Source organism: Globicephala melas, chromosome 20 (genome assembly GCF_963455315.2).
Source record: "Globicephala melas chromosome 20, mGloMel1.2, whole genome shotgun sequence".
NCBI lineage: Eukaryota > Metazoa > Chordata > Mammalia > Artiodactyla > Delphinidae > Globicephala > Globicephala melas.
The window spans coordinates 46,927,335-46,955,118 of NC_083333.1; the positions used below are offsets into that span (position 1 = coordinate 46,927,335).

The 27,784-nt window shown below is 40.1% G+C and overlaps 2 protein-coding genes across 2 annotated transcripts; both read left to right on the forward strand.

The window, feature by feature from the left end:
- The first annotated feature begins 952 nt into the window (after window positions 1–952).
- On the forward strand, window positions 953–2,578 carry LOC115866392 (tumor-associated calcium signal transducer 2-like). Its single transcript, XM_030881923.2, is given in 1 exon segment — window positions 953–2,578. A coding segment is annotated over 1 exon segment (978 nt). The 3' UTR covers window positions 1,931–2,578.
- A 2,988-nt stretch (window positions 2,579–5,566) lies between these two features.
- DDX52 (DExD-box helicase 52) lies at window positions 5,567–25,932 on the forward strand. The gene is made up of 15 exons (XM_030881913.3): window positions 5,567–5,698; window positions 6,762–6,957; window positions 8,208–8,335; window positions 9,320–9,505; window positions 11,224–11,367; window positions 12,049–12,160; window positions 12,985–13,057; window positions 13,554–13,757; window positions 15,949–16,039; window positions 18,393–18,515; window positions 18,649–18,799; window positions 18,970–19,045; window positions 21,196–21,267; window positions 21,849–21,941; window positions 24,807–25,932. The coding sequence occupies exons 1-15, from the start codon at window positions 5,612–5,614 to the stop codon at window positions 24,862–24,864; spliced, it is 1,794 nt and encodes a 597-aa protein (XP_030737773.1). The 5' UTR covers window positions 5,567–5,611; the 3' UTR covers window positions 24,865–25,932.
- The last annotated feature ends 1,852 nt before the right edge of the window (window positions 25,933–27,784 follow it).

The following is a 27,784-nucleotide window of genomic DNA, read 5'->3' on the forward strand; positions in this document are numbered from 1 at the left end:
ACACATAAGTCTTTCTGACACCCAAAACCCATGCTTTTTCCATTATACACCATTGCCCTATGAGCTCAGCTTAACGCTGATAACCATCCTGCTGTAGGTATCATAATCCTCATTTTACAAACGAGGAAATTAGACCAAGAGGTTAATTTGACCAGGTCACAGCTGGCAGGTGGAGAGGCTGGGAGGCATTTCAGCTCAGACTCGTTTCACTCTAACTATATGCTTCTGAAGGTAAAATAGAGCACATATTCAATACTCCATACAATTCTTTCCTCTGAAAGAAGGGAAGCAAGTTGGATTATTAATCTAACCCAGAGTATTATTCTGAATAAGACTGCCATTCCCAGCGATTTTCCCCTTCCTTCTTGGGTTTCAGGAGGTCAAATCTCTGTTGAACTATCAATCCCAGGGGATCTTTCTGAGGCGGGAGAGGGCGCACAAGGAGTTCTGCCATAATCCTCTATCATATTTACCTGAAAATACTTTAACCCCGGCTAAATCCAGCCATACAACTTCTTCACACCCTTATCTAAGTAGCTGAATCATGCTGATTAGTCTCTTTTTTAATTCATTGTTTCCAACTCAAATGAGCATTCACTGTCCATCGGTATTATTGCTTTTTCCCAGTAAGTTCATTTTCCCACTCTTTGAGGATGTTACTTCATATAATTTCTTCCCTCCTCAGCCCTCCAACACTCCCTGACAAAATCTCATCTCACGCCCATCCCATTATTTTCTCCCTTCTCTGTTACATCAACAATTTCCATCTTTTCACTGGACCATTCCTTGCAATTTACAAATATTCCCTAGCACCCATCCTTAAAAACATCAAAAACAAAAAGCAAAACCCCAGACACCTGGAGACCTTCTCAGACAGCGGAGCCCGAGCTCGGAAGAGGCCCCAGCGCTCGCCAGCCCGCGCCCCTTCCGCACTCCTCCGCCCCGCCCCACCATGGCCCAGGGTCCGGGCCTCGCGCTGCTTTCGCCGTCGCTGCTCCCGCCGCTCCTACTACTAGAGGCGGTGATCGATCAAGCGGCCGCGCAGGACAAGTGCACGTGCCCCACCAGCAAGATGACCGTGTGCGACCGGAGCGGCCCGGGGGGCCGCTGCCTGTGCCGCGTGCTCGGTTCGGGCCTGGAGGTCGACTGCTCCACGCTCACATCCAAGTGCCTGCTGCTCAAGGCGCGCGTGAGCGCCCGGAAGAGCGTCCGCGCCCTGGTACGGCCGAGCGAGCACGCGCTCCTGGACAACGACGGCCTGTACGACCCGGACTGCGACCAGCAGGGCCGCTTCATGGCGCGCTAGTGCAACCAGACGTCCGTGTGGTGGTGCGTGAACTCGGTGGGCATGCGCCGCACCGACAAGGTCGACCTGAGCCTGCGCTGCGACGAACTGGTGCGCACCCACCCCATCCTCATCGACCTGCGCCACCGCCCGGCCGCCCGCGCCTTCAACCCCTCGGACCTGGAGGCCGAGCTGCGGCGGCTTTTCCGGGAGCGCGACCCGCTGCACCCCAAGTTCGTGGCGGCCGTGCACTACGAGCACCCCACCATCCAGATCGAGCTGCAGCAGAACACGTCGCAGAAGGTCGCCGGCGACGTGGACATCGCCGACGCCACCTACTGCTTCGAGAGGGACGTCAAGGGCGAGTCGCTGTTCACCGGCCACCGCGGCCTCGACGTGCGCGTGCGCGTGCGCGGAGAGCCCCTGCTTTTGGAGCGGACGCTCATCTACCTCCTGGATGAGAAGTCCCGCCAGTTCTCCATGAAGCGCCTCACCAGCGGCCTCATCGCCGTCATCGTGGTGGTCGTGGTGGCCCTGGTCGCCGGCGTGACCGTCCTGGTGATCACCAACCGGAGGAAGTCGGGGAAGTACAAGAAGGTGGAGATGAAGGAACTGGAGGAGATGAGAAAGGAACCGAGCTTGTAGACACCGGCGGGGCTGGGTGGGGTGGGGATCAGATTTCAGCAAGGTCCCAGACCCAAGTGAGTCACGCTTCTTCATTCTTGGCCCCAAGGAGTCATTCCTCCTCCCAAATTCCTGCCTCCCCCCGCCGCCACCAAATTTAATAGATCCTGTTGTCAGGATCACCTCTCTTTCTGACTTCTGTCCTGAAGGAAGCATTTCTAAAATTCCTCCCCTTTAGGTCCAACCAGAAACCTGACTCGAGAGTTAAGGGAAGTTTGGCATAGGGTTATGTATAAGAATCAAGTGTCTGTAGGACAACCCAGCATCGTTTACACGTGACGCAATCATTGCTGAAGGCTTAAATGCGTTTAGATGGGAAACAGCGCTTTTACTGTCTTGGGTTTAGGTTATTGGATTAGCTCCACTTGTATGGTGGCCTTCCTGATGAGGAGTTCGCTACTTGGGCCCAGTAGTATCCTCATTTACCATCGTTTGTATTAATATTACCGACCACACATGCTTGTCATCAGAAAGAAGCCTGTTTCAGCTGCCTGAACACATTTTAGATGTCTTTGAGGGCAGACTTTGGCCCAGAAACTCAGCATCTATTCTTCAACTTGCCCTTATTACAGCTGATACTAGCAATATTTCTTTTGTAAAATGTTTGTACATAGGTTGTCTTTGATACTGCTGTTGTGATTTTTAAAAAAACAATGTAATAAAGTATGAAAAAGGCACAAACCAAAAGATGGAGTTTGTGAAAACTTGGTCCAGGTTTATATCAAAAAAAAAAAAAAGCAAAACTCACCTTTGAACCCACATCTGCCTCTAGTTACTACTCTACTTCTCTGCTTTCCTTCTCAGTTAAACCTTTGGAAAGAGGTGGATTCAGGGACTTCCCTGATGGCGCAGTGGTTGAGAATCCGCCTGTTAATGCAGGGGACACAGGTTTGGGCCCTGGTCCCGGAAGATCCCACATGCTGTGGAGCAACTAAGCCCGTGCGCCACAACTACTGAGGCTGCACTCTAGAGTCCACGAGCCACAAATACTGAAGCCGGTGCACCTAGAGCCCATGCTCTGCAACAAGAGAAGCCACTGCATTGAGAAGCATGTGCACCGCAACAAAGAGCATGCAGCAACAAAGACCCAACACCGCCAAAAATAAATAAATTTATTAAAAAAAAAAAGAGTTGGCTTCATCACAGTCTCCCTTTCTCCACCTCTAGCACTCAATGATCTCCAGCCACCATGCCACTGAAACTGATATTAGGTCACTAGTGACCTCCATGTTGCCAAATTCAGTGATCTTTTTTCTTCGTGCTCAGCCTCTCAACAGCCTTTGAAACATCTGATCACTACCTTCTTTTTGAAACTTTCCTCTGGCTGCCAGGACACCACATTCCTCGTCTTCCTACCTCACTGATTGCTTCTCAAACTTTTGTTTTATAGTTATATCCTCCTCTACCCAATCTCTAAATGCTGGTGTGCTCTAAAGGTGAGTTCTGGGTCCACTTCTCTTCCCTAGTCACACAATGTCTCTAAGTGATCACATTTATGACCGTGCTTTTAGATATGGGTTTGTCACCACTTACATAGGGATTGGGTTCTAAAGTCGGCTCATAAAGAAAGAAAAAAAAAAACTCATGAAGTGTAATTACTCTTGGAAACTACTTAAATCACTTATAAATTACAGAAGTTGTGGTTTCATACATGTTGATTTTACACATGATTGTGGGCATACTTATGTGCCAAACTGAAGACCAACACTCCATTTCCTAAAAAACTCAGTTGATTTTTTTTCCCTTGCCATGTTGAGATAAATTGTTTTTATTGAGCAATAGATGAAAAAGTACTTGGGGCTTTCATTTAGGAGCCACATTTCATGAAAAATACTTATTTTTAAAGTATTGGAACAGCAAGCTGCTCCCACAATGAGAGAATTGGGGACTGACTCCATCTGAGGGTACAGCAGACTCACATCTCTCATCTCATCCTCACTCCACACTTACTTTACTTGAGTGTAAAGGAATCACACAATTTAAAGTATTTCTCACACTCTCTGGCTGAATATGTATAACTCAATTTTAATAAGTTACATGCTTGTTTGGTATGATTCCATTGTACCATTTATATGTTGATGACTCCTAAATTTATTTTTCTAGCCCTGACCTTTTCCCCTGAGCTTCAGATTCATGGCATCAACTACCCACCTGGACATCTCCACTTAAGGTCAACGGGGCAACTTAACATGCCCAAAACATAAAAACTGATTCCACCCCCCATGCCTCAACCTCACACACAAAAAAGCTGTTCTCCTTTCAGTTTTTCCTAGCTCAGTGAATGGCATGCCACCTACCCCGGATTTCAAACAAAAAACCTAGGAGTATTTCCTCCCTTTCCTTCACCTCCACATGAAATTCATCAGGTGAATTTAGACCTACCTCCAAAATATACCCCAAATCTATCCATTTAACTCCATCAGCACAGATACCACCCTAATCCCAGCCACCATCATCATTTCTACTTTGATTGAACTGTTTCCACTCTTACCCTTTCTATGGTCCATCCTCCAAATAGCCAGAGTAATCTTTTACAAAGCATTCACTCATTCATTGATCAAATATTTATTGAGAGCACACAGGAACTGGGGATACAGCAGTGAAGCAAATTAGATCTCTGTGCTCCTAGACTTCATTCTAGAAGGGGGAGGCAACTCATAAGTAAATAATTTTGTACAGTACAAATACAATGAAGAAAATAAATACAAAATGTAATAAACTAAGCCATGTTGCACTCTCAGTAAAAAAAATTTGAATAGCTTCCTAGCATGCTTAGATTAAAATCCAAATTCCTTACCATGACCCTGTTATAAAAGTCTATGAGGGCTTCCCTGGTGGTGCAGTGGTTGAGAGTCTGCCTGCTGATGCAGGGGACACGGGTTCGTGCCCCGGTCTGGGAGGATCCCACATGCCGCGGAGCGGCTGGGCCCGTGAGCCACGGCCGCTGAGCCTGCGCGTCCGGAGCCTGTGCTCCACAACGGGAGAGGCCACAACAGTGAGAGGCCCGCGTACCGCAAAAAAAAAAAAGTCTATGAGATCTGATTTTCATTTGTCCCTTCAACCCTGTCTGTACCACTCCCTCACTGCAACTTGGCTCCAGTCACCCTGGCCTTCTTTCTATTTTCTCAATGTTCCAAAACTTTTTCCTTCTTCAGACAATGTTTCCTGTGTCTGGAATGCTGTTTCCCATATCTGGGAAAGGCCGCCGCCTCTTAGATCAAATATCACTTCATCAGAATGAACCTAACTAACCTACCTAAAAGTGGCTCCTCTCCTTTTCTCTATCAATTACACTGTTTTGTTTCATAGCACTTTTTCAGGAATTATTCTGCTTATTTATTTGTTAACAACATCTTCCATCCCCACTAAAATATGTTTCCCGAGGTGAGATTCCTGGGGTGTTGTTTACCAAACTATCCCTAAAAGTGTAGAACAGTGCCCGGCTTAAGAGGATCTTGATAAATACTTTTTTAAAGAACAAATAAAAAACGACGCACTGCAACACGATAAAAACTCCCAAACTCTCACTGCCGCCAAGCTCCGCCCCCCAGAGCCACTTCCGCCCAAGGTGTAGCCCCAGACCTTCCGGGAGGGGAGTCCTCTGCGCAGGCGCTGTGGGACCGCGGAGCTTTCTGGGAAAAGATGGATGCTCACGATCTGTTTCGCCGGCTCGGCGCGGGGGCCAAATTCGACGTGAGACGCTTCTCGGCGGACGCTGCCCGATTCAAGGTACTGTGTGCAAGGCGTCAGAAGCCTGAATAACTGAGAAGGGGCAGGTGCCGGAGAAGGAACTGGCTGCTGGGGGAGCCGGCACTCGGAGACCCCGTGGCCTGGCTGTGGGGCATTTTCCCTTCCTTGGCGTTCAGCTTACTGCAGCCTTCTGAATGAACTCTTTTTCCCATCATTCTTTAGACTTTGTTGGGTCTAGCAAGGAAACGTTTCCTCCCGGCCTCCTTTCTGAGTTTATTCAAAGCACAGTTAGAATCCTACTTTCAGAAGTTATCTTTTTTCCGAAACTGATGGAAAAGAATTTGAAAAACCCCAAACGGAGAGAACAGATGATTTCACTGTAGTCTCTCCAGGTTTGTCTTGGCATGCGTATGCCTTTAGTGGGCATGTTTTTTTTTTTATTCCCGCAACTCCATGGCGTGTTAAGTAACCAATGAGAAGAGCGATTTAGAAATGGGAGATCTTACATAGGGAATTAGTGATAAATCGGGAGTAGTTAGGGCCCAATTGTGGAAAACCTTGAATATCAAGATTTCTTGGTATTGGGACTAGGGACATTTGTGTGTGTGTGCAACACGTGTGTTTCTTCTTTCTCTGTCTGACGGCATAGCGTAGTTGTTAAGAGTTTGAACTCTGGAACCAGATTATTCAGGTAAAATCCTGGGTCGGCCAGTTACTAGTTTTGAGACCTTGGTCAAGTTACTTAACCTCTTAATGCCTCGATTTTCTCATTTGTAATATTGCTATTTACCTCGTTAGGGTTGTTGGAGGAAGAAGGAATTTAATATATCTAAACATGCTTAGAAATCTGCGTGACAGCATGTGTTATGTTTATAAGTGTTAGTTGCTATTATGACTATTATTATTACTTTTATAAGGTCAGAAAAGGTATCATCTTGGATTCCATTTGCCCAAACACACACTTGTCAGCTCAAACAAATATTTGGTGAAAGATAAAAAAGATGGGGAGTCATTGTACCCACACCCTTAACTGCCAACACTGCTAGGGTGAAAACAGTGCCAGTCTGTCTATAGATTTCATTTGAAATTTTCTGGGTTTTAGATAGGAAAAAGGAAATATGACTTTGATTCTTCGGAGGTGCTACAGGGACTGGACTTTTTTGGAAACAAGAAGTCTGTCCCAGGTGAGAGTGAATCATCAAGAACTCATCAGGAACTACAAGATGAAGAGAAAAATGAAGAGAGCCTAACTGAAAGGAAGAGGGAGCAGAACAAGAAAAAGAGGAAGATGACTTCAGGTTAGTGCTTGATGTATTTTTTTTTCTTTTTTCAATTACAGAAATTATGCAAGCTTATGATTACACCTCAGACAGTATACAGCTATTTGTCAGTTGATGGCATTCAGGTTGTTTCCAGATATTTGTGATTACGAATATTGCTACAATAAGATACCTGTACATATATCTTTTTGTACAGGTGCTGTATTTCTATAATTAGCATCCTAAATGTGAATTCACTATGTGAAAGAATATGCACACCTCTTTCTTTGAACAGATACAAAATGACTTCCCACAGCCACGTCAATGCTGGATACTGTTGGTCTTAACATTTTAGCCAATCTCATGAGTGAAACTATTTTTTAATTTGTATTTTTTTTAATTTATTTATTTTTGGCTGCATTGAATCTTTGTTGCTGAGCGCAGGCTTTCTCTAGTTGCGGTGAGCAGGGGCTACTCTCCATTGCGGTGCGTAGGCTACTCATTGGGTAACTTCTCTTGTTGCAAAGCACGGGCTCTAGGCTCGCCGGCTTCAGTAGTTGTGGCTCGCAGGCTCAGTAGTTGTGGTGCATGGGCTTAGTTGCTCCACAGCACGTGGGATCTTCCCAGACCAGGGCTCAAACCCGTGTACCCTGCATTGGCAGGCGGATTCTTAACCACTGTGCCACCAGGGAAGCCCCTGTATTTTCTTGATAACTGGTGAGGTTGAACATCTTTTCATAGGCTTTGTTGGATATTTACATTTCAAGTTTTGTGACTTGTTTGTTTTTACACCTTGCCTGTTTTTCACAAGGTTTTTTTCTGTACTCAAAAATAGGAGTATTTACCTTTTTTCTTTGTCTGTTACATCTATTAAGTTTCCTAGCCGTTTTATCCTTCTCATTGGGTGGCTCCTCTTGTTGCAGAGCACGGGCTCTAGGCGCGCGGGCTTCAGTAGTTGTGGCACTCAGGCTCAGTAGCTGTGGCTCACGGGCTCTAGAGCACAGGCTCAGTAGTTGTGGTGCATGGGCTTAGTTGCTCCGCGGCACGTGGGATCTTCCCGGACCGGGGCACGAACCCGTGTCCCCTGCATCGGCAGGCAGACTCTCAACCACTGTACCACCAGGGAAGCCCTCCTTTCCCAATTTTTATACCTTCTATTACTTTCTTTCATCTAGTTGCAACCACTAGTACTTTTTCTTTTGTTTAGTGTGAAGGTAAGGTATGGCCTGTTTGTGCCACCTAAGAATGTTGCACTTAAAATCTTTTAATTTTTAAAAAATATATTTTAGAAATTACGTCTCAAGAAGTTTCTACTATACAGTGGATATCATCTGTGGAAGCAAAGATTGAAGATAAAAAAGTTAAAAGAGAAAATAAACTAACTTCAGGAAAGTTGGAGCAGCTCAGAAAAGAAAAGGTTAGAAAAATGGCTTCAACCAATTGTTTTTCTGGCCTAATGACTTTTTCGCTATCCTTGAGTTATTCTGGTGGTAAAAGCGAGTATGGTTTTGTTTAGAAGATTACTTACATTAGATTAGATTTTACTTTAATGGAAACTTAAAGCAAAGTAGTGTTTGTGCTGTGGCCGAAATTTTTAAGGTTTAAAATTCTTGAAAGTATCTTGAAATTTTGAAACTTAGGTCCAAATTGATGATGTGTTTACAATTAAATTTTTAAAATTTCTTATTCCCTTTTGATAAACATGAAATTGGCCCCCTTTCTCCTTTATGTTAAGCTCACACTGGTTTAGAAGGATTTCCTCCGACAGGGATTTGAGAGTTAGAATTCTTAAGAAGCCTATTTTATGACTTGGGACTAGGAGGAGTAGAATTCAGAAGAAACAACAAATATGCCGTTGTCGTGTTTGCTGCTCTCCTGCTGTATTGCAGATGGAGAGTATTGTTCGGCTCAGTTAGTAATCCCGAATCTAGAATTTGGCTGTCTGGTTCAGAGAATGGGAAAACAAAAAAAATCAGCATCACTTGATTCTGCTTTTGGCACTCAGTCTTAATAAGTAGAGTTTAGGGTAATCATTAAAAAGCATTGGCACTTGTCTGCTAAGTGCCACATAAAGACAATAGATTGATTCAGTGCCTGCCTTCTAGAAGTTTATATAAGATTGTGACTGTGACAGTAGCACATTAATGTGAATAACACATTATTCATGGCATTGACATTAATATGAGGAAAGTGTGGATAGATAGGTTTCATTGTTATGAAGGACTTCCTTCTATGAAAGGGCACGAATTATACCTAATATCTGTATCTTGTAGGGATTGGAATTTAACCAGAAAGTTTCATATGTTACTAAAGCTTATCCCAGAAACCGTTACTGTTGCTTTACAACATCTGACACGGTATTTGACCACATTCATGGCGACTCCTTTATTTCACTTTTCAGATAAACTTCTTCCGGAATAAACATAAAATTCATGTCCAAGGAACTGATCTTCCTGACCCAATTGCTACATTTCAGCAACTTGACCAGGAATTTAAAATCAATTCTCGACTGCTTCAGAACATTCTAGATGCAGGCTTCCAGATACCTACGCCAATCCAAATGCAAGCCATTCCAGTTATGCTGCATGTGAGTATGAAGGCCTGTAAGTGAGTATGCGTGCATGTGTATGTGTGTGTGTGTTCATTCTCTTTCCTCTGTCTTTGAAATGTTCCTTTCTGCCTTATCTCCCCTTGTTGAAATCCTACCCTTGATTTCAAGGTCCGTCTCTAATACCTGTGCCTCCGTAAGATTTGTCTTGATCACTACTGCTAGATGTGATCTTTTTCCTTTACCAACACTGTTTCCCCTACCACCCAGTTCTCCATGTGTTTTCTTTTTCTTGCAACATTTGTCTTACACTTTACTATGGATTTGCATTAATTATATTCATCTCTTCCATTTAACTAAGAGTGTTAATCTTCTGAGGATAGGGACTATGTTCTGTTTTTTCATCCATGATTTAGTTTGTAATATTCAAGAACTATTTCAGAAATACAGAATTCTTGTACATAACCTGACTTTGTTTTTATCCCAGTACTTTTTATTATTGAAGTCTATTTAAGTACCAAAAAAATGCATAGATTTTAAGTGCACAGTTCATTGAGTTTCAACAGTGCATACCCTATGTAACCATCAACTCAGTGAAGATGTGTAGCATTTCTGTCACTCCAGCCAGTTCTCTCATACCCCTTCCATTCAGTCCTCACCTGACCCCCGCCCAGAGGTAAGCACTTTTCTGGTTTCTATTGCCATGTTTTAGTTTTTCCTCTTACAGAATCATGTAAGTGGAATCATTCATTATTTACTCTTTTTGGTTTCTTTCACTCTAATACAGTTTTTGAGATTCCTCCATGTTGCATATATCAGTAGTTTGTTACTGAGTAGTATTCTGTTGTATGAATATACCATAATTTGTTTATGTGTTGTTGATAGAGGTATGAGTTAACTTAGACTTTTGGAAATTAAGTTTTTCTGAGGTTTCTTTTTGTAGTGGTGAGAGCTGACTTTTTTCCCCAACATAACCAAGATGGCCTTCAGTTCTAGTAGCCAAAGGATATGAGTTCCCTCTCTCCTCATCCATACTAACCCTTTTCATTTTCTTTGGGAACTGAAATAAGAATATATTTGAATGATGTTGTTGACTGACATTATAGTAAATTTGCTTTTAGTTTTCATTTAAGGTTGTTTCTGTAGTGACCTTAACTTAAAGCTTTAAAAATCACAGTGACAAAAAAAAAAAATCACAGGCTCCGGATGCACAGGCTCAGCGGCCATGGCTCACAGGCCCAGCCGCTCCGCGGCATGTAGGATCTTCCCGGACCGGGGCACGAACCCATGTCCCCTGCATCTGCAGGCGGACTCTCAACCACTGCACCACCAGGGAGGCCCTCACCACTTTTTATTTCTTACTTTTAGCCATTCTGTTATTTATTAAAACCTTCTTTAAGGATGGAGCAATGCAGATATCAGGTCAAAAAGTTGGTTTTGTAATTTTGCTTTGATAAAGAGGTTTAGGGGAAAGAAAAATTGAAATAATGGAAATAAGGTTGTGAATCATCTTTGGGTTTTAGTTATCTACTTTCTTTACCCAGTTCAAATGAACTTTAGTAATAATGCTCAGAAACTCTATTGGGGCGGTTGTAGCAGGGGTGGGTAGAAAAGCAAATATCGGAGAAGTTAGAAGAGTGATGGAAGTGTGAGTGTTTGGATTTATTATGTATAATTTTGTTATTTTTATGGCTGGTAGCATTATTTGACTGGGCTCTGAAAAATGTATGTACTCTTACTTAATATACTCTTTTTAGGGTCGAGAACTTCTGGCTTCTGCTCCTACTGGATCTGGAAAGACTTTGGCTTTTAGCATTCCTATTTTAATGCACCTGAAACAACCCACAAACAAAGGCTTCAGAGCCCTGATTATATCACCAACACGAGAACTTGCCAGCCAGGTATGACTGGTACTTTCTGAAGAGGTTGTGTTTGTGTTTGTCAGTCATCTTTCTTATTTGAGGGTAATAGAAAGGTCCAAAAGAGTAAGGCCCGTGTCTTTCTCATGGTCACATATTCTGTTCAAAGCACACTTCTCTGTGTCTTACTGCATGTGGGCCAGTCTTTTAAGTCTTTTCAGTTTTATAAAATATGTTGTTCTTAACATTTATACTTTGGTATATGCTCTAAGATCCTTGAAGTTGGAAGGCTACTATCATATATAGTTCCCCTCTAAAACTTTTTTTCCTCACCTAGAAAAATGAAACCTCATCTCAGTTTTTGAGAAAGTAAAACTATACAATGATCCACTCTACCCTCCCAATGTGCTTAATATAAAATACATGCTAAGTATGAAATAGTTTTGTAACAGTACTGTATTCTACAAACAATATGTAACAGAATGGAAGAGTTTTGGTTTTATCTCTTGGAACTAGTTTACTAGACCGGAAGAAACTACTGAATCTTACTTAGTATTGACGTTCCAAAATGCTGAGATTCCAGGTTAATCTACAGATTATTATGGGCTTAATTTCAGGTATTCATGAGTTGATACTAGATTTATTTTGTTAATAATGAAAAAGAGACTATACATCTTATCCAAGTATTTTAGCAGCTAATGTTTTTATCATTTTCTGTTTCAGATTCACCGAGAGTTAGTAAAAATATCTGAGGGAATAGGATTCAGGATACACATGATCCACAAAGTAGCAGTTGCAGCCAAGAAATTTGGACCTAAATCATCTAAGAAGTTTGGTAAGGGGCTTCGTGCTTGAGATGTAAGGGAGTTAGAAATTACAAGTATCCTAATTGCTACCTAGAAGTTCTTCAAGTGTAGTTAGTTGGATTTTTAGAAAAGCTGAAAGAGATCTCCTCCTCACCCCCACCCAGTAGATATATAAATATATACCAGTGGTTCTCAACCAGAGGTGATTCTGCCCTTCACCCCCACCTCACCCTCTATCCCAGGGATACTTGGCAATATCTGGAGACATTTTAAGTCATCACAACTGGGGAGAGGTGCTACTAGTATAGGGACAGAAGCCAGGGATGCTGTTAAACATCCTACAACACACAGGTCAGCCTCCTACAACAAGGAGCTGTCTGAACCAAAATGCCAGTAGTGCTGAGGTTGAGAATCCCTGCTTATTCTATTGATTGTTAATCTGCCATGGAAATATTCTGCAGATAAGATTGATTTACATCCCTACTCTTAGATCAGCCAGAGAATCTGTTTTACTTGTCTTTTATCTTGAGCTTCTGAGTAAAGTTGCATTTAAGGAAAGTATTTTCCTGAAAAACAAACAAATGTTTGTTAAGCAAATTGGTGGATTATAGTATTCTTGCCTCTTAGAAGCTGAGAAAGCAGATCAGATAAAAGGAGAGTAAGGATATAGTAGTTTGTGCTATGATGGATTTAAAAAATATGTATATTAGCTTATTGTGTTGTTGGTGGTGTAGTGCATATAACCACTTCTCCCCACCTGAGGTTATTAACGGAAATTCAGGAGACTTAATCCCCTAATTCAAGAGGGATGAATGTTGTTTTCGCAATTTGTACCATTTATTTTTCCTTACAGATATTCTTGTGACTACTCCAAATCGACTAATCTATTTATTAAAGCAAGATCCTCCGGGAATAGACTTAACAAGGTAAATTACTTTAATAATGTCTTTTATGTGTGTTTTTCATTAAATTGATTATATTTTGTCCTCAGTTACTTGTATTATTGCTCTTTGGAGCTTGCTATGTTGATGCTGAGAAAAATGGTTTTCATTAAACTCATAGAAAAGTAACTATCCTGGTCTGGAAGAAAGTTAACAGATTCCGATAAGCAGTTAGTACAGAATTCGCCTAGAAATTTTCACATCTTTCAGCAATGGTGATGGCGTTCATAAGGTTTATCTGAGCTTCTGTCATTGCCAGTGGAACCTCATATCTTTGGGGCTAATGGAATAGGTACATTAATTTATATTTATTTTGTTTTTACCTTTTTCTTGCTTATTTTTCTTATACTTTTTCTGGTATGATATGTAGATCTGAGAAGCATCATTGTGGTTGGACTTCTTCATTTGTTCCCACAGGTAGTGAAGCATCTTGGATCTTTCAGTTCAATACCCACAAGTTTTTTTTTTTGTTATTTCTTAGTGTTGAATGGCTGGTAGTAGATGAATCAGATAAACTGTTTGAAGATGGCAAAACTGGGTTCAGAGACCAGCTGGCTTCCATTTTCTTGGCCTGCACATCCCACAAGGTCAAAAGAGCTATGTTCAGTGCAACTTTTGCCTATGATGTTGAGCAGTGGTGCAGACTTAACTTGGATAATATCATTACTGTTTCCATTGGAGCAAGGTAATTGTTCTTCCACATTATCCCACTCATTTTTTAAAAAAACACAAGTCATTATTTTAGACTAAAAGAGATAGGTTGTGTGGGTTAAGATTGATAAAAAGAGTTTGACTGAAAGAAATATATTCTTTAAAGTCAAGATTGATTAAGCATTTTCTATTTTAGAATAATCCAAAGGGAGATTCTCATATTGTCATATGAATATTCCTTTCCTCATGCGTTTAGTTGGTTTTTCCAATCCACAAAGTATGACATGAGCTCTGTGGCCACCCAAAGGATTTAATCTCGTTGATGGCTTAACAAAGTAGGGCCACAGAGAAGGAAGCTGATGTTACTGAGCCACTTGATTTATAATTGCTTTTTAAAAATATTTTGGGGAGCATTTATGCTAAATGATAGAGAAAAGTCTTATGAAATTATGATAGTGCCACTTGATATACTATAATGCAACGCATGAAATGGTCAGAGTGAAGATTGTAGCTATATGAAAAGGTGCCTGTAGTACCATGTTAAGTAAAACAGAAGCCAAATGAAACAGTAAAGAATATCCTGTCTACTTTCAACATAAAACTCCTGTGTTTAAAAAGAAAAATAGAACAGATTAACCATAAACATAATTATAAAGGCAGATAACAGAATGGAAAAAGTATTTATACATGGTATAGAGTGTTAATAAAGCCTAAAGATACCTCACCCCAACTGTTTGTCAATAAATAAACCTTTGCTAACCATTAAGAAAAAAATTTAGGCATCTGTAACAACCCCCTTTAAAACGTTCTCATTTTACCCCATAATTTTACTTTTAGAAAGATTCTGTAAGTAATTAGACACATGAAAATTTATGACTAGAACACAGCAAAATGTCGAAGTTTATTCTAAAATGGTAGAATTGTGGGTAATTTATTTTATTGTTTATGTCTTTATTTTTTTTAATTTTCTTGAGATAACATTTTTATAATCATAACAAAACATTCAAAGACCTAAATAGACATTTCTCCAAAGACATCCAAATGGCCAGTAGGCACATGAAAAGATGCTCAACGTCACTAATTATTAGAGAAATGCAAATCAAAAGTACAATGAGGTATCACCTCACACCAGTCAGAATGGCCATCATCAAAAAGTCTACAAAGAATAAATGCTAGAGAAACTAACACAACATTGTAAATCAACTATACTCCAATAAAAATTAAAAAAAGAAAAAAGAATAAATGCTGGAGAGGGTGTGGAGAAAGGGAACCCTCTTACATTGTTGGTGGGAATGTAAATTGGTGCAGCCACTATGGAAAATAGTATGGAGGTTCCTTAAAAAACTAAAAATAGAGTTACCATATGATCCAGCAATCTCACTCCTGGGCATATATCCTGAGAAAACTATAATTCGAAAAGATACATGCACCCCAGTGTTCATAGCAGCACTATTTACAATAGCCAAGACATGGAAGCAACCTAAATGTCCATTGAGAGATGATGGGTAAAGAAGATGTGGTGTACACACACACACACACTTAAACACACACACACAGAGGAATATTATTCAGTCATAAAAAAGAATGAAATAATGCCATACAGCAACATGGATGGGCCCAGAGATTATCATACTAAGTGAAGTAAGTCAGACAGAGAAAGACAAATATCATATGATATCACTTATATGTGGAATCTAAAAAATGATACAAATGAACTTATTTACAATGCAGAAACAGGCTTACAGACATAGAAAACAAAGTTACAGTTACCAAAGGGAAAAGGCAGAGGTGGGGATAAATTAGGAGTTTGGGATTAGCAGATACAAACTACTGTATATAAAATAGATAAACAACAAGGTCCTACTGTATAGCACATGGAACTATATTCAGTATCTTGTAATAAACTATAATGGAAAAGAATCTGAAAAATAATATATATATACACACACACACATATATATACACACATAACTGAATCACTTTGCCATACACCTGAAACTAATATAACATTGTAAATCAACTATACTTGGATTAAAAAGAATGAATAAAATATTTAAAAATAACAACTTTGTCTTTAAGTTAAAATATAAATAATTCAGTACTTATATTGACAGTGGAAAAGGTCATTCTGTTGGAGTTGTGTGTAAATTTTTTCATTTATTTAGAATTCAAGGGGGGAAACAAAAATTGGCTCTTGCAAACTACAAGGGATGTTTTCTTCTTAGGAATTCTGCAGTAGAGACCGTAGAACAAGAGCTTCTCTTCGTTGGGTCTGAGACTGGAAAACTTCTGGCCATGAGAGAACTTGTTAAAAAGGTATATTTGGACTACATTCTTGAGTTTTGTTAATGTTCACCAAGCCTTGTATTACTAGGTGTAATATTACTAGCAATTACTTGTATTACTAGCCTTGGAAGACGGATTTATTATGAGCACTTAACTTCCTGGCAGACCCTTGATTGGGGCTCTGCTGGGTCTCCTGCCTCCTGCTGGCAGTCTTGGGGGTCTCTCTGTCCCAGCTTCTCCCTGCCCACACCCTAACTCCCATCCAGAACTGGCTGCAGGGCCCCCAGCTCTCCTCCCTGTCCCCAGGTAGGGTGATCAGTGCTGTGGCCTGGGTCCCTGAGCTGTGTGCTATTGAGGGGGTCCTGCCACAGGATTCCTGGGTGGGCCCCCCTCCGTGCCCTGGCTGTTTCCATATTTAAGCTGAAATAAAAGGTTTTAGAAACTTAAAAAAAAAAAAAAGGGAGGTTGAGTGCTATTCCTGCGTCATATTTAGTAATCCAGTGGTAAATCGGTAAGAAGCACATTGGAGCAACTCTTGTCTCGAAGGGGAGAGGCTCTCCTCTCAGAATATATTAAGATTTCTGTTCCCAGCTCGGGGTAGGCCAGGGAAAGACCTACCTGCTGCCCTGAATGCCTCCTTTTTCCACACCAGCACGCTGCGGGTTCTGTTCCAGACCACCACAGTAAGGCCAATGTCACAATAAAGTGAGTCACAGGAATTTTCTGGTTTCCCAGTGTATAGATAAGTTATGTTTACACTATATTGTAGTCTATTAAGTGTGCAATAGCATATGTCTAAAAAACAATGTACATACCTTAACTTAAAAATACTTTATTGCTGAAAATGCTAACCAACACCTGAGCCTTCACTGAGTCATAGCAGAAACATTAAAGATCACTCACTGATCATAGATCACAACAGCAAATATAATGAAGAAGTTTGAAATATTGTGAGAATTACCAAAATGTGATACAGAGACGTGAAGTGAGCAAATGCTGTTGGAAAAATATGGTGCTGAACATTGAGTCGCCACAAACCTTCAATTCGTAAAAAACACAATATCTGCAAAGTGCAATTAAACAAAGTATGCCTGTATATATCTGCCCCTGAATCTCCCCCCATCACTCTCCTGGTTTCTTAGAGAACTGGGGCATTAATGAATAGGACACTAGAGTGGGGTTTTTTGTTTTATTAATGAGTTAATAGAAATATAGTACTTACAATAGTGCTTGGCACATAATAAATGCTATTATGTGCATGTTTTACTAATGTTCTTAAGGATATCATTTGGCAGTAGGAAATTTAAGGTTTTCACAGATACTCAAATGGAATTATACACCAGAGATTTTTAGCCATGTATAAACTTCAGGAGTTCTGTGAACCTTCTGAAATTATATGTAACATTTTGTGTGAATGTGTGGTTGCCTGTTAGAAAGCTTCATAGCTTTCTTTCATTACATTCTGAAAGGGTGCGTGGACCAAAATAATAAGGTTAAGCCCTAATGCTGACAGTCAAAAATATAGAAAGCTGGTTTGAGAGAGAGGTGGGGTTTGATGATATTAATGTAAAAAATAAAAATCATTTGCTTAGGGCTGCTGGTTGATAACTGAGATTTTATGGAACTTGATAAGATAAAGATTATATTGAGAGAACTGAGAACCAAGGACTAAGCTTTGGGGAATACCCACAGTTAGGATAAATAACAGATTAAAATGACAGTTATTGGGGCTTCCCTGGTGGTACAGTGATTGAGAATCCGCCTGCCAGTGCAGGGGACACGGGTTCGAGCCCTGGTCCAGGAAGATCCCACATGCCGTGGAGCAACTAAGCCTGTGCACCACAACTACTGAGCCTGCGCTCCAGAGCCCGTGAGCCACAACTGCTGAAGCCCATGCACCTGTAGCCCGTGCTCTGCAACAGGAGAAGCCACCACAATGAGACCACACACCACAATGAAGAGTAGCCCCTGCTCACCGCAACTAGAGAAAACCCACACGCAACAACGAAGACCCAATGCAGCCAAAAATAAATGAAATAAATAAATTTATTTAAAAAAAAATGACAGCTATTACATTTTAAGAAGAAACAAAAATGTTCTGAAGCACAGAAGCAATCAGATGATTATTTCAAAGAGTGGGCATCCATTGCTGTAGAAAGATGAAGGGGAATTAATTAGACAAGATTATTGGAATTAGATGGAGAGCCTGTACTCCACAACAAGAGAAAGAACCACACTGTAGAGAATGGATGGTGAGGAAGACAGAGGCAGGCTTGGACCTCTGGTCTAAGAAATTTGTCAGTTTCTAAATTAAAATGAACTAAAGTCATATGAAATACTGCAGTTATATTCTTGATTATGGATTATGTATGCTTTCTTTTAGGGTTTCAATCCACCTGTTCTTGTTTTTGTTCAGTCCATTGAAAGGGCTAAAGAACTTTTTCATGAGCTCATATATGAAGGTATTAATGTGGATGTTATTCATGCAGACAGAACTCAGCAACAGGTAAAGTCAAATGCATACTTTCAAAGCAATAAAGAACAACTAAATTTTTTTTAATTGGCATTAAATTTATGAAGTACTTGTTTTCCATTCCTAGAGTGGTACTAAAACATTTAATATATGTTCTGTTAACCAGAGAGATAACACAGTCCATAGCTTCAGAGCAGGAAAAATCTGGGTTCTTATTTGTACAGCCTTGCTAGCCAGAGGGATCGATTTTAAAGGTGTGAACCTGGTCATCAACTATGACTTTCCAACCAGCTCAGTGGAATATATCCACAGGATAGGTGAGTCGTGTGCCCCACCCCTCTACTCACCTCTCTTAGCACCACTACCAGTCCCTTCAGCATGCTCAAGTTTTTAGTGCTGTGACAATCCAGTGATTTGTATATGTGATTCTTGAAGGTCCCATTCCTCCCAAAAGTAGGTTTTTTTTTAATGGTCTGGTTTCTCTTAGGTCGAACTGGAAGAGCCGGGCATAAAGGAAAAGCTGTTACATTTTTCACTGAAGATGATAAACCATTATTAAGAAGGTAAATTAGGAGAAAAAATTTAGCATTAAGTTGGCAAAATTGATTCATTATTCTCATACACAGTTAACGGATAATTACAAAATGGCTGTGTCCCAAATTCTGTTATGGTATTAGTCAAACAAACCTTAGCCATGAAAAAAAGAAAAATGATCAAAGGGCCTCGTTTTGCCCTTCCATTGTTAGATTTTGGAAATATTCACAATGGAATATTCATTAAGTTTCAGACCCACGGGCTTTCTTGGTGGCACAGTGGTTAAGAATCCGCCTACCAATGCAGGGGACACGGGGTCGAGCCCTGGTCCAGGAAGATGCCACGGAGCAACTAAGCCCGTGGGCCACAACTACTGAGCCTGCGCTTTAGAGCCTGCGAGCCACAACTACTGAGCCCATGTGCCAGAACTACTGAAGCCTGTGCACCTAGAGCTTGTACTCCACAAGAGAAGCCACCTTAATGAGAGGCCTGTGCACAACGAAGAGTAGCCCGCACTCGTTGCAACTAAAAAGAGCCCGCGCATAGTAACAAAGACCCAATGCAGGCAAAAGTTAATTAATTAAAAAAAAAAAGTTTCAGACTCACAGAATTCTCCCAATAGCCTTCACTTGATATTACTCAAAATGTAATATTAAGGTTTTGGATTAATTGTTTAAAGTTAACCCCTGAGTCTCTTATAGCCCCGTCAAAATGATCTCTTAGCATGGGTGTATTCTTCCCATTACTCTTAGGGGCAGCTGGAGTTTTATGTTGAGTCCCAGGATCACCTGTCATAGAGGAAAAACTGTTTTAGTAACACACTCTAATATTCAGTTGTAGCCCCTTGAAGCCTGGGTAACCTATGATAGATACACTTTTAGAATCTTAATTTAGCCCATCGTCATAGATTTTAATATAGAAGCTGAGTTTCCTACATTTGGGCTGCCTACAGAAATTTTAGGCTGATGATAATTGGCAACAGTTCATATTTCTAACAAATGAAGTTGAGTTGTGGATGTAGGCAGTTTGTACTTTATTCTGTTTATCAGTTTTGGCGAAGATTTTGCTTCGTGCCTTCTGAGCCTTGGCTCTGTCAGCCTTGATTTTGCTGTGATCAGATTTTCACATGTGGTGTGTAGGGGAGTACATTCCAATAGCCTAGATTCACCTGAGTTCTCAGCAACTCCAAGCGTGTGCATCTGATGACCCCCATATCAGTACAACTGTGTACCTCAGTTTTCCATCTGGGAAATGGGGATAATGACAGTATTTACTACAAAGGGTTGTAAGGATTGAATAAGTTACTACAGTAAGTCCCCTACATACAAACAAGTTCCGTTCCGAGAGTGTGTTCGTTAAGTCCAGTTTGTTCATAAGTCCAACAAAGTTAGCCTAGGTACCCAGCTAACACAACCGGCTATATAGTACGTACTGTAATAGGTTTATAATAGTTTTCACACAAATAATACATAATAAACCCCAAAATAAAACATTTTTAATCTTACAGTACAGTACCTTGAAAAGTACAGTAGTACAGTACAACAGCTGGTGCTTCTTAGCAGTACCAGCTACGTCACCACTGCTTTTATGCTTGCTTCCGGACACCCTGGGCTTGAAACAAAGATACTGTGCTACTGTACTCTATACAGTACTGTACAGTAAAGTACACAAAAGCACAACCACTTGTAGAGGATGTATGCATATGACAGTGTACGCCAGACATGTGAACTAATTTACCTGATTGGGCATGCGAATGCATGTTTACATCTTTGAAAGTTCAAAACTTGAAGGTTCATTTGTAGGGGACTTACTGTATACATGAGAAGCTTGAGACCATGTCAAGCTTTATCATTTAATAAATTTAAGTATGACTCTGACTTCAGTCAGTGTCTCATCCAATACTGGGCTTAGTAGCTTTTTAGGGCTTGTTAAATATTGAGTAGAAACAGATGCTATCTAAAATTTTCATCAAGACATTGATTTCAGTCCAGCAGACCGTTCTCTCAGTAATCCAATATGACTGTATCTGGTAATAATTGATAATAATTTATCAGAACACTTTACTGGATTACTTTTTTGTTTGTGTAGTTTTAATTCCTCTTGTATTGTGCAGAGGGTTTATGTACATAAACATCAGTTTGACAAGATACAAATTTACGTTTATGGGTACCTTTTTCAGTGTTGCCAATGTTATCCAGCAGGCCGGATGTCCTGTCCCAGAATACATAAAAGGTTTCCAGAAACTACTAAGGTACAATCTTGAATTTACCTGGAGCTTCTCTCTCTCTCTCTCTCTCTCTCTTTACATATATATTCTTGATTTCACACTCTTATACATTATAGTTCTAATAATAGTACTATTTTTAGAACATTTTAAGATTAAAATTTTTCCTTTTAAATATGTGTGAATACTGTCTGTTCTTTCCCTGCCAGTTTTTCATCCTTGAAATTTTAAGTATTCAGATTTTTAAAGTATTATTCAACATGAGTGAAATATGCTGAGATTTTGTTCTAATTCATAAAACTGATAAAAAGCAGTTAATTGGCCAAAATCAAACTCTAGTGTTTGTTAGCACAAGATATAAGAGTGACACACGACATATTTTAATCATAATCAGTGCCTTTTGAAAAATTGGTTGAATTTATCATCCCTTTGGGTTACCTCTCTAGATGCTGTTAGGTAACCTAGTATATTAAAGTGGATACAGTGGTGTCACTGTAAATCTGTAAGTGGATGAAGGAAACGAATTTTGTGAACCAAAGAACCAAAACTAGTTTTAGCTCTTTTAAATTAAGTTGCAGTTAATTCAGTTCTTTCTTTGTAACTTTCAGTAAACAAAAGAAAAAGATGATTAAGAAGCCTTTGGAAAGGGAGAGCATTAGTACAACTCCAAAATATTTCTTAGAAAAAGCTAAGGATAAACGGTAAGTATATGGTAAAAGTTACTGTTTGATTCTGGCATATTCTTATAACGTAAGCATTATTTTTCCTTAGGATAGATTTTTAGAAGTAGAATTTGATAGGTCTACAGTCCATTATAGAAGGTAATAAAAGTAATATATCTTAGGTTGCCTGTGATTTGGAAACTTGGGTAATTCAATCTTGGAATTTTTCTTTATCTGTATATTAATGATCTGTATTTCTCCATCTTTGAAAATATGATTTCAATTCACTATGAATTAGAATTGCACTGTCCACCATCTCCACACAGCCTGTATCTGGGCACACTACTGAGGCCAGTAGTTAGGACTGCTGACTCACATTGATGGAGTCTTCCTTCAAGCTCCATATTCTGGGCAGGATTTCAGTAGGATCTTGGGCTTATGCTGAAGCACATTGTAACACCTCTGAACAGTATGACTTGAGTAAATTTGTAGTCATTTAGCTGAAGTTTTGAGGATTTTAAAGTATAGGTTTTTTTTTTTTTTTTAGCATACACACAGGACTACCTTTTTTGCCTGTTACTGCCAGGAAACTACATGATTTCATAGGGGATTTCACAGTACTATTCTTTCCACTATTTAAGGAAAAATGACACTCTTCAAATTCTATTAGTACCAATTAATATGTAACATATATAAAATGTAGGCATTTACCAAGTTCTACTGTTCACCTTCAGTCTTACTACATATATAATATGTAGTGAGGTGTATGAATGGATGTAAAATGAGACGACCCCTTTCCTGAAGTTAGGGAAAGGAGATTAATATACATGAGAAAAGTTAGATAATAATTTTTAAATAAAACAGAAGTTTAGAGAAGGGAAAAAATCATTATGGATTGGTGTAGTTACAGAAAGTTTCAAGGAAGTAGAATTATGTTCAAGGATGGGTAAAATTTAGGCATGTAGAAGGAACAAGGTGAACCCAGGCGAGAAAACCTGCACTTTCCTTCTGAGTGAAAGAGTCTGCCTGGCATTTTGTATTGGTTGTGGGAAATAATGTTCAGCCCCAGTACATAGACTGTACAGAGTGTCCCAAAGGGTTCGGTGGTTTTAAGCTTTAATAACTTGGGAAGAACAAATGTTACAACCTTATAAAACTACATCATTTGAAAGATTATTTTAATTTAACTGGTACTTATTCAGTTTTGTGCGTTCTTAATACATTTTTATTTTTATTCTTTGTGGCAACAGTTCCTGGGTGACAGACCAGTGGATTGGTAGAGAAGGTTGCCCTGCTTGGTCACCTTATCTGTCTCATAAGACTTTTTCTTGTGGTGGGCTGCTGCAGAATTGTTGCATACACATCAGAACCTCATTCTTTGGGTGATCTCAAAGCTAGGATTGGAAATGCAGTCCTTTCAGGCACTGAGCCGCAGCTGATAAAAGTTTTTACAAAGGTCGAAAATTGTCTAGAGCATAAGATCATGGCTGTGTTGAACTGTAAAAATAAAATCAATATTTTAAATAATGACAGTTTAATTGCTGATTTTTGTAAGTTTGTAGCTTTTAATGATCTGAGGTTATTAAAACTTAAAGCTGCGCTAAGACTTTGAGGACACTTGTTACAAACCTTGTCACTAGCCCCCTGCTTAAGATGCTTTGGTTCTGTCTCTATTTTCTTTACATTTAAAGGCCATACTTCTTAACATAGCATACAAACAAGATCTGATCTAGCTTACCTTTCCACTGTAGATGTTGCTTTAATGATCCTACCCACACCTGTGGCCTCAGCTCTATGCTGATAAATCTTAAGTCCATATCTTCAAGCCCAGCTTCCCAACTGAGCTATAAACCTGAAGCCTGTTGCCTAATGGGTGTCACTTCAGGCGCTGCAAACTCAAACTGGTATAGTAGGGCGTAGGGGAGATTGGATTTGGAGCCAGAATAACTGGCTCTAATAACACCTTTTCCTGTGTGACTTTGCACAAGTCACTTCACCTCTCTAAGCCTCTTTCCCCCTATATATAATGGAAATGGTTATATAAATAATACCAACTCTGCCACTCAGAGTTGGTGGAGGATTAAATGAACTGATATACATCTAAGAACTTTGCATTACTGTACTGTAGTATGTGAATATTGATTATTTTCTCAAAACTTTTTTTCCTTTTCCTGTGTTAACAGTTAGTTGATGGCATTCACCATTCACCAAAGTCTAAAATCAGACTGTCATGTCTAAAATTTTTACCAGTGTCATGTCTAATATTTATTACCAGTGTGTGATGATCAGCAAGTTACTTAACCACTCTACCTCATTTTCCACATCTGTAAAATGAGGATAATAATAGAATCTTCTTCGTAAGTTAGGAAGACTATCTGAGTTGATACATATAAACGACTTATAAACAGTATCTGGCATTTAATCAATGTGAACTCTTCTTATTAATTCAGGATCAGAATCTGTCTTTTATACCATGTTGTAGTGTAGTTTACTGTGGTGTTTCTGTCTCACTTACCTGGATGTGGTTTTCTAAAGGGCAAAGACACATCTTTGTGTTCCTAGTGCCTTGTATACTTGATTATACAGGAGGTTTCAGTAAATGTTTATTAAACTGGTAGAGTTTTGGAAAGTACATATATCTAAAATTTCTAGGGCTTCCCTGGTGGCGCAGTTGTTGGGAGTCCGCCTGCCGATGTAGGGGACGCGGGTTCGTGCCCCGGTCCGGGAGGATCCCACGTGCCGCGGAGCGGCTGGGCCTGTGAGCCATGGCCGCTGAGCCTGCGCGTCTGGAGCCTGTGCTCCGCAACGGGAGAGGCCACAACAGTGAGAGGCCCACATACAGCCAAAAAAAAACAACAACAACAACAAAAAATTTCTAATTCAACTTTCCTTTCATTGTCACAGGAAAAAGGTCACTGGTCAGAACAGCAAGAAGAAAGTAACTCCTGAGGACAAAAGTTAAAAACAGACTTCTAAAAAGACTATATCACAAATGTGATTTTATGATTCCAGCATGAATGTTGTTTTCATGGAATACATTGTCTTATAATCACCTGTACCAAACATTTGAAATCAACTACAAGAACATGGGACTAGTGAAAAATGATCCTAAACTATCAGTGCATCATGTCAAGTTTCAATTCATAGGTGATTTTTTAAATGATTATATAATGGAAAAAACATTCATTGACATTCATGTGGTTTGAATCCAGAGCGATGCTTCTTACAGAAGAACAAAAGTTTATGCTAAAAATAACAACACCCAAATGTGGTGAACTGGATTTTTCCCTTCAAGTGTGGAAGGGCGTGTCGTGTATGCTGTGGAGAGGCGTTTGGAACCACATTGCGAAGTAAAGTCTTGAGGTTGAATGCCCCTTCCCACCCACTTTTTTTTTTTTTGGATGGACAAGAAGCAGCACGGGCTGTCTACCAAGAATAAACCTACTGCTCTCTTTATTTCACTGTTTCTTAATTTGTTGATGGCCTTTTGTGATATGAGCCACAACAAGATGCCTTTTATATGGCTGGTTATTCAAGTTCACTAGAATTTTAAATTCTTTGATCTATATATAAATATCTTTTACCTCATCCCTATCGTAGCTCAGACCTTACCTTCATAATGTTGCAGCTATAAGATTATGGTCAGCTTCTCCCTTTCTTACTTCATTTTCCATCATTTAACCATGTTCTTTCCTGTCTCTTTCCATTTGAGATGACTTTGCTCGAAAAGTGATAAACATTTTATCCTGATAAGGAAGAATGTTCCTGTTACTTGATCCACCTCTGGCTCCCTTCTCTTACAGCTTATCTTTCCTAAGGCTTTATGGCCTTTCATCCAGATAGTATGCAGGTCTCTGCCGAAGGTAAAGGATTATGATTGTACAGTGATAGAGACTATTCACTCTTAGTAGATTTTCCTCAGTTGCTAGTTTTGTACAGTGGAATGAAAAATCGACTTCATACATGTAAGGTACTTGCAATGGTGCCTGACATGAATGTTAGTTATCAGTACTGTAATACTATAATATAGATAACCTTTTCTCAGTAACATTTGAATTACACTTATTTATTTCCTGTATCCTCAGTCTTTTATTCTAGAGTCAGGATGGGTAGACTTCAACTTAAATATTTTAGATGAGACAAAAATTGTTCATCTTCAGAATTTATGTAAATGGAGACCTATTGCTACAAGGTGCAAGAAATACTTAGAAGCCTGTGATTTTTTTTGTTCTTGCAAACAGAGCCTTGACTCAAAATATATTCTGGAAGTAGGTGTACTGGTGCCACCCACTTGCCAGTTGTTTTAAGTTCTTAATTTCTCAGAGGTTCAGTTTGTGAAATTGAGGGTAATACCGACTATGTCTCAAGATTATAAGTACCCAGCACTGTGCCTGACACGTCATAACTTCACAAAATATATTCCTTAACAAACATTATATATTTGGTTAGGAATACAAGTCTTGGTAACACAGTCCCTGCCCTTACAGTATAGTGGGCATAAAGTAAAGGAACAATAGTGTGGTAGATGCCGTGTTAGACATAAGGCCACAATGCTGAGTCATCACAGGACAGCATCTAACCTGGACTGGAAATACCGTGAAACGCTGACATCCTGAGTCATGTGGTCTATGATCTTTGAAATACTCCCTTCATTTGACTTTATTTCCTCTTTTTTTTTTTTTTTTTAGTATTTTCTCCTGTGCGATCACCCATCCTTAAAAGTGGCTACATAAGCCTGTACCATCTTGATTTGTCGATGGATTAATACTGAATTTAGTTATATATCAGTTTATGTCGATTGGAACATCTGCTACACAGTTCCATCTAAAGAAGGGGAGGAATGAAGTTAGTGGACAATTATGGGGGAAAAAAGCATAATTAAATAGCTGGCTCTAGCTGAAATGAGCAAGGACTTTGAAGTCAAACTCCTTGGATTTTGATCCTGGTCCTGCTGTTTTGCAGCTGTTTGATGTGGGTAAATTACTCCTCCTCCTAACCTTGATTTTCTTATCTGTGAAATGCCAATACTAGCTCTTAGGGACACTGAGGATTTGAAAAAATACAGTAAAGTTCCTGACCAGTGATTGTGCCCAATAAACGATAACAATTATTACAAATTGTTTCCCAGTAAAAGCCCTGAGGCAAGAGTAAAAGATAAAGCTAATTATAATCCGTTACTTGCTAGTAAGCAAACTCCACTTGAGGGCTTGAAAAAGTTTACATTCAACTTTTATATTTACCTACAGTAGTTTGGTTAGGAAAAAAAAAATCACAGTAAAAATATGCCCAGATAGGGTCGGAGCAATGAACTCTTCCAAGCACCACCGTTTTGGCCCTGATTGTAAGTATAGGGAAAACGGGGATTACCAGCTGGCTAAACACCTTCGGCTTTTAGAGTGGGTACCAAAAGGAAGGTGCCGAGTTCCTGGGAAAAAGTAGAGCTCATCACTAATCGGCGCTGTGATGCTATCAACGGGGCATTCAAGATCCATCTATTCTTTGTGTAAAGAGTAACAATAAAAGAACACCCGTGTACCCCCCATCCAGGTAAAAAAACAGGACTCAGTGTACTGTTTCCACTAAGCAAGACGATGGTTTTCAAACGGAGGAACGATGACGCCTCGCCGCTCGGCGGCCAGCTGGGTTCTCCACAGAGCCTTTCCTGAGAATGAACCTGGAGCCGGCACCAGACCATCCCACCAGCCCCTGAACTAGAATTGCACCTGGCGGGCCCTCAGCTGTGGCCGGGTCACGTGACGAGGAAGCGCAACTCCTCCCCCGGACGCGAAGGGTCACGTGGGCGCGCGGCCCCGCCCCGTCGCCCAGGCCGCGGCGAGGTGGGGTCCTGCTTCTGCCCCGGAAGTGGCTGTCGGGAGCTGACA